Here is a 14,754-nt window from a genome sequence, read left to right on the forward strand (position 1 = left end):
AGGTCCTATACTAGTGATTAGGGTTACAAAAATGAGTTGACAAGTAAGTCACAACTCTGCCCTCAAGGAGCATGTAGTCTGGAGGGAAAATGAACTTGTACAAAATCATCACAGTATTGTAGAGTATATGTAGACATAGAAGTGTATGAAGACTCAATTCAGAGGAGGGAAGTTAGAAAAGCTCATTTAGAACAGGTCTTCTGTCAGAGGGAAGTCAGAGGAAATTGTCTGGAATTCAGTATAAAGAGATAAAGAGTTGGAAATATGATATTAATAGGAAACAAAGAGGATAGTATTTAAGGGTCTAACATTACTAATAACAGGAGTTCTATGTGGAGAGTATAGAACGAAAGGGAGAGGACATTCAAAGAGATAATAGTTGAGAACTTAACCAAATTGGTGAAAGACATGAATCCTCAACTTGAGGAAGCATGAGTCCTAAGCAAAATGTAATTCACATACTGAAAAACTGTAGTGAAACTGCTGAAAACCAATGACAAAGAAAATCTTAAGAACATCCTGAGAAAAATGACAGACCATTTGCAAAGGAACAACAATTAGGTCGACAACCTACTTCCCAACAACAAGTCGTGCCAGGTGACGGTAGAATAATATTGTCAGAGCCCTGAATGAAGCAACTGTCAGCCTGCACGCTCAAGGGGAAAGGTGACATAAAGGTATTTGGAGAATAATTGAGAACTAGAACTCAAGGATTTCATTGAAAGAGCTATTAAATGTTTCTTCAGGGGCGCCTGGGTGGCTCAGTGGGTTAAAGCCTCTGCCTTCAGCTCAGGTCATGATCCCAGGGTCCTGGGATCGAGCCCCACATCAGGCTCTCTGCTCCGCGGGGAGCCTGCTTCCCCCTTTCTCTCTGCCTGCCTCTCTGCTTACTTGTGATTTCTGTCTGTCAAATAAATAAATAAAATCTTTAAAAAAAAAAAAAAATGTTTCTTCAGGAAGGACACTGAACCCAGAAAAAAAAAACTAAGATGTCAGAATATAATATCCAAAAAGTAGGAACAACGCAAATGTCCACCAGCTGATGAATACATAAATAAATGTGGTATACCTTATCATGGAATGTTCCATAGCCATACAAAGGAATGATACATTCTACATACTTGATACATGCTGATACATGTTACAACATAGTAAGCTTTGAAAACAACATGCCAAGTGAAGAAAACCGGACTCAAAAGGTCACATATTGTTATGAGACAACTTATATAAATGGTCTACAATAGGCAAATCCATACAGACGGAAAGTAGTTTGGTGGTTGCTAGGGACTGAGGGGAGGAAGGAATGGGAAGTGACTGTTAATGGGTGTAGAGTTTGTTTTGGGGGTGATGAAAATATTCTGAAATCAGTGGTGACAGTTGCATAACTCTGAACATTCTAAAAACTATTAAGTTGTACACTTTTAAAGGGTGATCATGATGGTATGTGAATTGTATCTCAATAAAGCTATTTTTTCAAAAGAGCAGTGATGAGCAAAGAGATAAACATGGATGAATAAAGCAACTATTGATTGTATGACACAATCATAACAATGATTAACTTGAGGATATAAAAACAAGGTGGAACTAACATACCGTCACACCCTGTAGGATAGGAGAGGAGAGAATGTAGCTAAAGCACAATTTTTATAATGTTCAGGAGATTAGAAATATTGTTTAACATTAGAATTTATATCAAGAATGCAAGATAAATTTAATAGAGAAACTGTATCACTCATATATTGCTTTGGGGGCTGTAAAATGGGACAGTTACTCTGGAAAATAGTTTGGCAGTTCTTTTCAAAACTTAAAATAGACTTACCCCATGATCCAGCAGTTACACTTTTGGCATTTATCCCAGAGAAATTAACTTATTTTCATACAGAACTTCTACACAGCGTTCATAGCAGCTTTATTTATGCAGCCCAAAACAGGAAACTACTCAGAATGTCATTCAGTGGGTGAATGGTTAAATAAATTGTGGTACATCCATACCATGGAATGCTACTCAGCATTGAAAAGGAATGGACTACTGATCCAGCAACTTGGGTGAACCTCAAGGCTAATGCCAATTTCAAAAGTATATAAACTTCATGGTTCCATTTAAGTAGCACATGTAAATTAATATAATGCCAGAAATGGAGAACAGATTAGTGGTTGCTATAGGTTAGAGAAGGGGAGGGAAAGAAGATGGGTGTATCAATAAAGCTGTAACACAAGGGAATCTTATGGTGATAGTACAGATGAGTCTCTTGTTCTCACATACATCCACATACACACAAGTGCTAGCATAAATGGTAACATTTGAACAAGATCTCTACCAATGCCGATTTCTTGATTTTGATGTTTCATTATAGTTGTGGAAGATGTTAAATTTGAGGGGAGGCTGGGGGAAGAGTGCACAGGACCTACCTTTACATTTCTTTGCAGCCTACTGTGAGTAATTATTTAAAAATAAAAAGTTTTAAAAACCTACAGTAATTACTAAAAGAAAATAAATAAAATGTATAACTTCCTAGCCAAAAGAGCAGGGGAAAGAAAAAAATAAAGAACGATCAACCAAGATCCAACAAAAATGAGGAAAGGAGAAAATAGAAAGCAAAGAAAAAACAAAATAGCTACAAATACAAAGATGGTAAAAAACAAACAAAAGTATATTTATAATCACAATAAATAAAATGGACCAAACTTCCCATTGAACGGAAAGTCTCAGGTTTTGTCTTTTTAGTTCAGTTATTTTCAATGTGTAAGAGGCCTGACTAAATATAATGACACAGAAATATTGAAAGTAAGTGATGTGGAAAGTGGCAAATATCCGAAGAAAAGAGCTATATTATGGTAATATCAGATAAAAGAAACTTTAAAGTGAAAACGTTATTGAGATTAAAAGAGTCAATATATAATGATAAAAGGAACAATTAACTGAGAAGATAAAACAATACTGAACTTTTATATACCAATACTATAACACTTTACATTTTTTAAAGCAAAATTCAATATATTTAAAAGGAAAATGGATAAATCCATGTTCATAGTTAGATTTTTAATAAACCTACATTGTGTTAAGAGTAGAAAAGATCTGAGCAATGAATTAATGGAGATAGGTAGATGGATAAATGGATGGATAGGTAGATACCAAAATATATATAGAATGTATTAGCCCAACATACAGACATACATGGAATATTTATAAAACTTGACCATACACTATTAGGTCACAAAATAAATTTCAGCTTATACCATACAGTAGGTCAAAAAGCAAGTGTTAATTTACACACAGCATGTTTTCTGCCCACAGCTCAATAAAATTGGAAATTGGTAACAAAGTAATAACCAACACCCCCATTCATTTAGAAATATTAAAAAAGCAGACCTTTGAATAAGACCAAAGAAAACTGCATGCCAAAAATTAAGCACGAAGCTAAAGCAGAGAGTGTACTTACAGAAATACGTAGAGCTGCGCTTGTACATATTATTAGATAGGACAAAAGACGAAAAGCTAATGGGTTAAGTGTCTAAATGAAGATGAAAAAAAATTCAGTAAACAAGGGTAAAAGCAAATCTAGGAAGGAAAAAAATTGATCTCCGTCAACCTGAGAAAAACATTATCTCTGGAAGGGAGAAGAGACTGTAAGAAAGCGAGCTACATTGGTGGTATTTTATTTCTTTGGGCCAAAAAAAAAAAAGGTGTAAATACTTTCTGTATTAAAAATAATTCTTTAGGGATGCCTGAGTGGCTCAGTCAGTTAAGTGTCTGCCTTTGGCTCAGATCATGATCCCAGAGTCCTGGGATCGAGTCCCACATCGAGGTCCCTGCTCAGCAGAGAGCCTGCTTCTCCTTCTATCTGCTTCTCCCCCTGCTCATAGAGATGCTCGCACTCTCTTTCTCTCTCTGACAAATAAATGAATAAAATCTTTTATTATTTTTTTTTAATTTATTTGACACAGAGAGAGATATCACAAGTAGGCAGAGAGACAGGCAGAGAGAGAGGGGAAGCGGACTCCCTGCTGAGCAGAGAGCCCAATGCGGGGCCGATCCCAGGACCCTGGGATCATGACCTGAGCCGAAGGCAGAGGCTTAAACCACTGAGCCACCCAGGCGCCCCTAAATAAAATATTAAAAAAAAAAAAAAGGAAGAATCCACGGCCAAATCCAAGACGATGTAGATTTATTCCTATGTTTCTTCCTGAGAATTTCATAGTTTTAGCTCTGAACTTGGGTCCTTGATTTGAATTAAATCTTATATATAGTTTATGATGAGCAGCTGTACCATTTAACCTCCTCTTCAGCAGTGCAAATGGGTTCCAATTTCTCCACATCTATCCAACACTTGTTACTTTCTGTTGGTGGTGGTTTTCTTAAATTGTAGACATTCAAATGGGTGTGAAGTGGTAGCTCATTGTGATTTCAGTTGGCATTTTCCTAGTGATTAGTGTTGTTGAACGTCTTTTCATGTGCCTTTTGTCCATTTGTGCCTTCTTTGGAGAAATGTCTATACTTGCCTATTTTTAATTGGGCTGTTAATTTGTTGTTGAATTGTAGGAGTTCTTTATGACGGATATCAATCTTTATGAGATACATGACTTGCAAATATTTATTCCCATTGTATAGATTGCCTCTTCACTCTATTAATAGTGTCCTTTTAGATTTTATATATTTATCTGATAGACAGAGATCACAAGTAGGCAGAGAGGCAGGCAGAGAGAGAGGGGGAAGCAGGCTTCCTGCTGAGCAGGGAGTCCAATGCGGGGCTCAATCCCAGGACTCTGGGATCATGACCTGAGCCAAAGGCAGAGGCTTTAACCCACTGAGCCACCCATGTGCCCCGTATAGTGCCCTTTGTTGAACAAAAAATTTTAATCTTGGTGAAGTCCAGCTTATGTGTTCTTTCTTTTGTTGCCTGTGCTTTTGGTGTCATATCTGAGCAATCATTGCCAATTTCTAAACACTCAGCCTGGTGGTGGTTAAACTACTCAGTGAATGATTTAAAGAACTGAAGTAAGTTATTTCTATTCTACGTTTTACTGTTATAATTATGGAAGATTTCATCATCATCCATTCAATCCCAAACTTCTTCTGAATCTTTATTTTCCTGATTACTGCCAAATGCATTCGATTATAAATTGAAAGCATGGAAATAGCACAATTGATTATGATACAGTTTTTCCCCATGAGGAATAGTGATCAAAATTATTGCCAAGTGCCTTTATTAGGAAAAGAAAATTCTTAACTGATTAAAGGCTATGGATATTATATATAAACTATTAAATGGGTTTTCAACTTTTCTGCTTCATTTTTTAAAAACACTGAATTTCACTTCAGCACATATAATAGAGTTCTAAAACTTCAAAGACATTTTGCATTCTGAAAAGGGTTCCTTGTGGTTATAATATTCATTTGAAATTCAAATAACTCCTTGGAATTTGAAGCTAGCTAGGAGTTTTGTATTGTAAAAAAAAAAAAAAAATAGAGAGGGAAGATCCCTGATACCATTGCTAATTTATACTGCTAAAAGATGTGATACATTTGTGCCTAGATAGGAGAAGCAAACACATCTTCTGAAGTCATCAGACAATACATGCATTCTCTATAGTAAACATCTTAGACAATGTGTAAGAACTTATTTTTAAACCTCTTTTTGTTCTGCTTTTAAACCATTATATACTTTTTCCAGCAAGTATTTTTCAAGAGCTCCTAATTTTGTAAAGTAGATGATGTAGATGATCCAATAGAAGCCTAAGACTTGGTCCTCTTCCCTCAACTTGCCATCCATCCATCCCTAGAAAGTAATGATGCACAAGACAGTATAAAAGAAGAAATACAAGCATTTACCATGTAGAGTCTCAGAAAGTAAGGACGGACTGCAGTGGTGTGATCGGGTCTCAAGGAGGTGGACAGCAGGCCAGGAGGGTGAAGTAGACTAGATGGACTGAGGAAGGACCTGTTCTCTCTAGGCGAAAGGGGAGATAGGAGCCCAAGTGTGACGGACTGGAGAATGTTGTGTGCTGGGTACCTGAGGTAGAGGGTACATTAAATAGGCTGTAGCCAGTTGTCAGGTCAGAAAGAGGACAGATTATGGGGAGCTGGTATGGAGTTTTATATTCGATGCAGCTGACTGCGGAGAAACACTGGGTTCTTGATCAGAGGAGTGGTGGGAAGATGTAGTCTCTCTCCCACGGAGATCACAGAACTTTAGAAGTAAAGGGATTTTGGAAACATCTTATTCAACTTCTTCTTGTTTCCTGAGGCCAGGGAGCTGAAATAACTTGCTCAGAGTCACCCATTAGAAAATAGCAGATCTGAATCTCAAATACATCCTTTCTTCCAAGGCCAGCGATCTTTCCTTCATTCCACACTCCTCCAGAATATAGTAAGAGAAAGGAGCGAGGGAGACCAGATGGGCAACAATTATGAAGTCCACACTTGAGGCAGTGAACACCACGATCAGAGGCGTTGCTGAGGAAAGTTGACTGAAAGGGCAAATAAGAAGCACCCTAGTGGGGTGCCTGGGTGGCTCAGTGGGTTAAAGCCTCTGCCTTTGGCTCAGGTCATGATCCCGGGGTCCTGGGATCGAGCCCCGCATCAGGCTTTCTGCTCAGCGGGGAGCCTGCTTCCTCCTCTCTCTCTGCCTGCCTCTCTGCCTACTTGTGATCTCTCTCTGTCAAATAATAAATCAAAAAAAAAAAAAAAAAAGAAGCACCCTAGTGAGGAAAAAGTCAGAACCTGGTAACTGTCTTCTTTATTTGAGCCAATGAGGCAAAAATCTAGAGAACTCAGTAAAGCATTGTGCTAGTTCTAAAAAATAATATTTGACTAAAGCGAAAAAGACAAATCCTGGTAAAACTACTATTCATAATCCAAATGGCCCTGGCAAATGGGTGCTAAGTAAATATTTGCTAAGGAACAAATAAATAAATGTATCAACTTAAATTTTGTTGGTTTTTGTTTTGTTTTGGGTTTGGGTTTTGGGGGGGGGATGTTGTTTAGGAAATAGCTTACAAGTGTTATTTTAACAAGAAAACATTTTATTTTACAGATTCACCTGTTGGGAGTTTTGCTAGCCATTTTAGGAAATTTGGTAATGAGTATTTCCCTAAATATTCAGGTAAGAAGTAGCTTATTTTTCTGACTCTGTAGTTTGATCCAGGAACACATTATGACTTCAGGAGGCCTCGGGTACTTCTTGGGATCCTTCCTCCGCAAAAATAAACAATTATATCTTATGACCTCATTGATGCAAAGACAAATAGAGTCTAGGCTAATTGCATTCACTTTCTTCTTCTGATTGAAAAAGAAAATCAAATGTTTCTGTGGACCTCTTAATAATACTACATGGCCAAGGCAAGGTCCTTCAGTGGCTTGTGAATCTGTACCACAAATTTATACCTAAGATGTTCATGATCTTGGCACAAACCAAGATTTATTTTTAATGTTCTGTGTTTTCTTCTAGTACTTTTATTATTTTTTTGAAAGTTTTTAAATGTAATGTAGAGTGGTACATACGTATTAAGAGAAAGTACGTTCAGCCATCATCAAATCAGTAATGAAATAGAGCTTTATTTAATGGCCAATTTTCCAGGAATGTCGATGTTTCAAATACAAGGAAATACTCCAACCATGTGTAAACAAGGGTCTACCACCCGACCTCCTACTAGCAAAGCATCTGCCCTGCTATGTTATTGTGGTAGCTGTTTGACTCATCCATTGAAATCCCTTTTCCAAGGGGTTTTCGTGAGTAACTTATTATTTTCATTTCATCAATGTTTATTTTGGCATCTGGACTCTTTCTGACCTTCTAAAGAAAGTGTTGTGGTGTGGTGGACTAAAAGGGCACTTAATTCTTTAGCACACTGCTCGTCTTTGGAGAGCAATTAGTAACGCTAATTTTACAGTTATGAGAATTAAGCAACATTCCTATATAAGGAAGGCCCTTTCCACACAAAATCCCCCATCAATGGCAGTGACTTCTGCAGTTAATATGTTTGGAACAAGCAGAAAACAATAATAATTGTTCTGTAATAATCTGTAAGTAAACTTTAAAAACCATGATGCAAATGCATAGGACCAAAAATGTTCAAGGCAAGTTTTAATTGGGTAGAATATGTTCTTACTTACATTCCGATTTGCTTCCAGAAATATTCTCATGTCCAGTTGGCGCACCAGGAACACCCAAGGCCCTACTTCAAGAGCGCGTTGTGGTGGACTGGGGCCGCGCTCATGGCTATGGGTGAGATGGGCAACTTCGCCGCCTATGGATTTGCTCCCATTACTCTCATCGCCCCATTAGGCTGTATGTCTGTCACAGGTGAGCCATTTCTCTGTGTTTTGACAAAAACTAATGTTTAGAGATCAGAATACTTGGCCAAAAAACACATAACATGAACAACACATGAATAAAAGAAGAAAGTCAACTTCCTGTTTTCTTAGCACTTTAACTTGGACCAATTACCCTGACTTCACTGATCCGCAGTCAGGCTGCCCCCTTACCCATGAAGGAACCTGCACTTTGTAACTGTAGTATTTATGTTTAAAAGCCCAATTTCCAGTGTCTGCACCTTAATAAATTAACAGGAACAGCAAATGTTATATCATGCTTTTTAAATTATCAATGAATCATCTAAAAGCATTTGTGATACATCGTGCTTTATTCATATGTGAAACTGACATTACATGTACTTAGGGTGTTTGATGCCTGATCTTGACTCCATAGTTCAATATCTCTTTTACGTTAAGAATTAAATATTGGCGGGTGGGTGGGGGACACCTGGATGGCTCAGTCGGTTAAGCCTCTGCCTTTAGCCCAGGCCATAATCCCAGCATCCTGGGATTGGGTCCCACATCAAATTCCCTGCTCATGGTGGGGGATGGGGGTTCTGCTTCTCCCTCTCCTTCTGCCCCTCCTCCCTGCTTGTGTACCATCTCTCTCTCTCTCAAATAAATAGATAAATAAATAATCCTTTAACTAATTCTTTTTTTAAAAAAAGAATTAAATATTGGGGCTCCTGGGTGACTCAGTTGGTTAAGCATCTGCTTCTGGATTTAGGCTTAGCTCATGATCTCAGGATTGTGGGATGGAGCCCTGTGGGCTCCGTACTAGGCCTGGAGCCCGCTTAAGATACTCTCTCTGCCCCTACCCCTGCTCACATGCTCACATCCTTGCACATTCTCTCTCTAAAATAAATAAATATATCTTTTTAAAAAGGAATTAAACATTGGTTATTCTACGTTACTATAAGGATGTGTAATTTTGTAGTACTGTCAGAATTAACCTACTTTCAAAATTTATGATTTACTAAATATATCTAGAAAAGAGAATATGAGATGTTGCGAAAGACTAAAAAAATAAAAGAGCAAAAATTGCTGCTAAAAAGATGAATAAATTTTCTAAGCCTTGTTAAAATCAATAAAATCTTTTTAGTTTTACTCTTTATTTGCTGCTATGGCAACAGCATGTTTTTAAATGTGAATTTGAAGCCTCCACTGAAGTAAAAAGGAGTTGATGGTTATTGTCTGGTAACAACTAGATCAAGCATAAGATGCACTCACACACTCCAATTTAATATTTCTCCTTAAAAAATATAATATTCTTAAAGAAAGCACAGTTTAAACCAAAATAATATATATTTGAAAAGATTTAATTTATTTTGATAGTAGTTTCCCCCTCTTAATCACTCAAAATATTGTATTTAAAATATTTTCATGGTATACTATAGTAGAATATCTAGCAAAGAACACTTTTTCAGCTTTCTAGAAATTGCTCAGTTAAAATTGTCATCCTGTTATTACTCTGAATAGGCACACCATTTATGTAATCATTGCTGTTTTTAACATTCTAATAAAATGAGCAGTTTTAGCATATCTTCTCTTTGCTACACATACCATATACATGGACATTGTGGATTTCTTCTTTCTTCTCAAAATCTGAGAAATAATAGATAAAAGATCTAGTTATATTGTAACCTTGGGACCTCTACAGGCTGCAATTATTCTAAAAATGTTGTATTATTCTTCATAATGACTATATGTTTAGAGCTGGTTTTCATTTTTATTTCTTGTTTTGCTTCATGCTTAGCTTCCATGAAATAGGCAAAAAAGTGTCCAGGAATATAAACAGACACCTGGAGGAGGGTTGAGTGTACCACATTATAATGAAATTCTCCATTTATCTTGAGTCTCCCAGGTACTGGTAATCCTTTTTTCTGGGAACAAGAAAAAGAGAGCTATTCCAACTAGCCCAAAGAAAGGGGAGTGTGGCTAGATTTATTGCAATGATCAGGGATTTCACAGAAATGAAATACAGCCAGGCCCTGTTGGGATCTAAAGTGAGAATTTGGAAGTTGCCAGAGATTAAGGGTCCCTTGATACCCCTCACAGACCTTCAGGGAAGCCTCCTGTGAAGCTGCTCATCTTGGCCTGACTTGCTCAAAGCTCCCATTAATAGTAAGAAGCTTAAGTTTTCTCACTCACCTTAGACAGTGTCCTGTCCTCCCCAAGTCCCCCTGGGGCCAGTATACCTACTTTCAAACTCTGAGCCCACTGGTTTGACAGATGGGATTTTCTCAATGTTACAGATCATTTTTCATTCTGTGCTCTTGGCCCCAATTAATATTTCAATGTTAGAACTTTTTTAGCAACCTCCCTCTCTGCCCATAAAATGATTCAAAGAAGTAAAAAAACAAAAACAAAGACAAAAAACTTATAGCCTCAAATACAAACCATTTCCTACTTTACAATCTTTGCAAACAGCAATATATGCTTGTAATATTCCCACCGCATTCCGGAACCAAATTTAGGTTACTGTGAAGTGTTTTGGGTGGGTTATGGGCCATTGGTGATTGGCAATATTCCCCGGAACAAACCACTACCACCCTGAGATTCTTTATAAAGATCCTAGAAACTCTAAAGGACCTGAAGCAAAAAAGGAAAGTATTTTTAAAATAACCATATCATATGGCTCTGTGTACAGATGAGACAGAAGAGTGTCCATGTTTTTCTGTGCTGGAATTTTTCCTCTTATTATTTCTTGGGAGATTCATGAAAGAAATCAGACTTCCTTCTGAGTTTTAAGAAAACAGACCAAAAAAGATATTGTATTTTGGATGGAATGGGAGTTTGCTTATTCTTTTCTGGCCTTTCTTCTATTTTTTGTTGTTTTTATTTAAAAAAAAAAAAGAAAGAAAGAAAATTTTAAAAAGCTGGACCTCCAAAGTAGGGTAAGTGTTTTCTTTCGTCTTCCTTCCTCTGCTTAGGTGATCTGGTTCACACCAACCCCGTGCTCTGTTCACCCTTCCAGAAGTAAGGAGAGATCCCATGTAGGTCATCCTGTGCGCTGATCTCACTGCACACAATATGCCAGGCCTGCTAATATGTCAGACCCGCTGTCTTGTCTTACGTCATCAAAATTCTTTTTCCCTTTGTAACTTCAATTGAACAGATTGTTCGCGGGACTAGTGTATAAGAAACACTATGATAAGCATTATTGCTCTTTCAGTCTGGGCTCTTCCCACATGGCGGTCTCCAGCCATCTTCCTGTCTATCCTTTCTTTTTTTTTTTTTCTGTCTATCCTTTCTTTCCCCTTCTGTGTGTGTTCTGCTAACCCCGCTGCCACGCTCACCTTGAAGCAGCCAGTCCTCAAACACTATTTTACCGGTGGCTCCAAGGGTGTTCTGAGAAACAAAGAGCTCCACGATCAGAAAGATCTCTGCCGTATTGGATTTTCAATGTTAGCTCGGTTTCATGAGGGCAAGGCTCAGCGGGACGCAGCCCGGGACAGGCCCACACACACTGAGTCTCCCAGAGACAGATGCAGTAGGCCGGGTTTCCAGAACCTGCTGACCACACAACATTTTTACATGAAGCACCTGCAAAGGACAGCAGTTCTGCAGAAAACGCTGTAAGGAATTCTTAAGGCAATGCTCATGTGAGTAATTACCCAATCTCTGCTGCTTGGCTTGGGCGAGTTATCCAGCCTGCCGGAGTCTCAAGGATTGGATAACGGGCCATAATCCTGGCAGATTTGAATGCCCAGGCCTGGGTCTGGCTTTTGGAGAATATCAGAGCCCTGGTATCCTTGTGTCATCTTGCACTTTGAATCTTTTTTCTCACTGAAAAATAGGTCCAAAGGCTCATTCTGACTAATACGCTCATTATACTGGCAAGGTGGTTAATTCTGGATGTTGACTTGTGTTTATGTTTCCATTAATTAAGAAAGCTAAATGGATGTTTTTCCTTTTTCTTTTTTTTTTTTTTAAGTTTTTATTTATTTATTTATTTTAGAGAGGGAGAGAGAGCAAGTGAGCAGGGAGAGGAGAGAGGGAGAGGGACAAGCCGACTCTGCGTGCACTGAGCATGAAGCCCAACACAGGGCTTGATCTCACAACCCTGAGATCATGACCTGAGCTCAATTGAATGGATGTTTTCAATTTCGTCTATAGCCTAGGCTGGATATTTGTCCCAATAAAACAGGGCAGTTGAATGGTCAGGAACACACGCTCAGGCCACACAGCCAGCTCTAGGATTCACATCTCAGTTCTGCTGCAGGAAAGCTCTGTGACCTCACACAAGTAGTTTAAACAGGTTGAAGCCTCAGATCCCTAATCTGCAAAATGGGGAGAGAAAAGAGTTCTTACCTTAGAAGTTGTCCTGAGCGGGGCAGGGCAGGGGGGACGCTGGCAGGAACAGAATAAACACAAACACCTAAGAACAGTGTTGGACACAGACTACAGTGTTTGACATAATGACAACTCTAGTGATTGTCACTGTGACTTACAGTGATTATGATCACTCAGAAACAAAGCACATTATTCTTTCTAAGGGCGTCTGTTCCCCAGCCCCAAAAGATGGCTGATGATTAAATTCTCTAAAATGGAGGAGCCAGTTTAAGAAAAGCTCTTTATTGTTCTTATCCATGTAATAGTTAGTTTTCAGGGAGTGGAAAAGTAGGATCCTCGCAGCTCATGGGTTCAGCCATTGAACTGCAATTACCCTTTGACTTCTCCACATCCTACCAACCAAAACATGTTGGAAAATACCAGAATTTCTGAATAACCGACCAAGACAAAATACGTTAAACACACACAGATATTTGTCAGAGGAAAAGCATGGCAGCCTGAGGTGTGTGTGTGACTTCGTGTCTTTTCACTCTGGCTTCATAGCACTTTTGTGCACTTTCTAATTGACTTCAGAGAGGCTGAAGGACCGGTTTCTTTCAGGCCTAATTGCAATTTGGGAATGTGTGTTTGGAGAAACTATTATACCAGAAATCGAGTAAAAAGAAAGAAGTTGGATGTTCTGTGCAGTTTGTAATAAAATTTTAAACTACTGCTAATCCTTCCCTCCTCAGAAGGCCTTTCTTGGCTTCTAGACTAAATTAAACAGGCTTATTCTCTATTCCCTTAACACCCCACGTGGGCCCCTTCTTGTCTATGTGGTGCATTTTTGTGACTAGAAAAAGGTAGCCTTTCTCGTGCTGCTTTATTTCTGTTTGTCTGGAAATTATTATAGTATGGTGATGTCATTAGTACAGGATACTTTGGTACCACCTGTCATAAAATTGTCCTGAAAAATACACAAATTGACAAAATAGGCAATGTGCTTCCTCAGACGTTGTGTCTTTGTGCACTCTGCCACCTGCTCAAACACACACAGCAGTCCTGGTCCTACATTTCCCCTCCGTCGATTTTCGTCATTCTCATGATGACCTGCTTAATGTCTTTTCCTCACCATTTAACTGAGACCCAGGGGACATGGCTGTGTGTGTCTGCTTGCTTTCCATCTTTTTTCTCCAGGAAAGCAGAGTGCAGGGAAATCATATAACACAGCTTTGTAGACCCGGTTTGAATTTGAAGTTTGATAAAATGAGGATAGGATGTTCTGTTCTAGGGTGTTAGAAGACAAAAACACTTACTTAGCATGATAGTTGAGCATTTCATTGCAAGGAGCTCATGGAAATTCACTTCTGTACATGCTTAAAAGTTTATAAGCTTGTCCTCTGGGGGTTAAGTTAAATTATTTGTGCACCTACAAAGTCCAACCTTACATTTAATGTTTTCCTTTTTCCCGTCATCCTCATGATGTATCTATGCTCTGCTTAAGCATTGGAAAAAAGGATGCAACCATCAACAGTCAAAAGAATTGAAGTCCCACGGAATTAAGGAGATTCATGGTAGACCTTAGTCAGTATAAAATTAATTTTTCTGGGAGTGGCAAGGGAGATTGTTGCAGGGGCAAGGAGGGTGAGAGACAGAGCATAATGAAAACACCAATGACAATTTTCAGTTCTATACCCCTGAGTGTATTGACTTAAAGTAATCCGAAGAGAGTTCACAGAATACACCACCACCTTTCAAGTTAAATTCAGTCAGGACTTTAGAAGTAAAGGTAAGAAACGAGTATGGAATGAGCAGCCGCTATGTCAGTAATGTATGAGACACACAAACTTGTTATTTTACTTCATTCTTGCCCAGATGACTAGAAGCCGGTAATGAATAGATTAGGCTTGAGATGAATTACATGAGATCAAACACTTGGAATTTTACATGGAATGATAGAATCAATAGCAGCAAGATCTCCTTGGCCCTGGAAAAATTTCCTAAGAGAAGTAGTCACCGTGTGACTGGGCTAATTCAGATGACGGCTGGAGAGCCAACTGCACCGAGAAAATGAGGAGAGAATGAGACATATGACCGATAAGTCTTTTCCATCTCCCATTTTTCCCCAACATACTGGCTTCGGCTCAAATGGAAACTCATGGTGT

At 38.5% G+C, this 14,754-nt stretch overlaps 1 protein-coding gene across 1 annotated transcript in view; it reads left to right on the forward strand.

Moving 5' to 3' along the window:
* The window catches only part of NIPAL2 (NIPA like domain containing 2), a 73,277-nt gene that overhangs the window by 13,203 nt on the left and 45,320 nt on the right, over nucleotides 1–14,754 (forward strand). Inside the window, exons 2-3 of the mRNA XM_080800454.1 lie at nucleotides 7,035–7,103; nucleotides 8,132–8,303. Of these exons, the coding sequence (XP_080656580.1) occupies nucleotides 7,035–7,103; nucleotides 8,132–8,303 (241 nt within the window). The remainder of the gene's footprint in view (nucleotides 1–7,034; nucleotides 7,104–8,131; nucleotides 8,304–14,754) is intronic.

Source organism: Martes martes, assembly GCF_963455335.1.
Source record: "Martes martes genome assembly, chromosome: 4".
Taxonomy (NCBI): Eukaryota; Metazoa; Chordata; class Mammalia; order Carnivora; family Mustelidae; genus Martes; species Martes martes.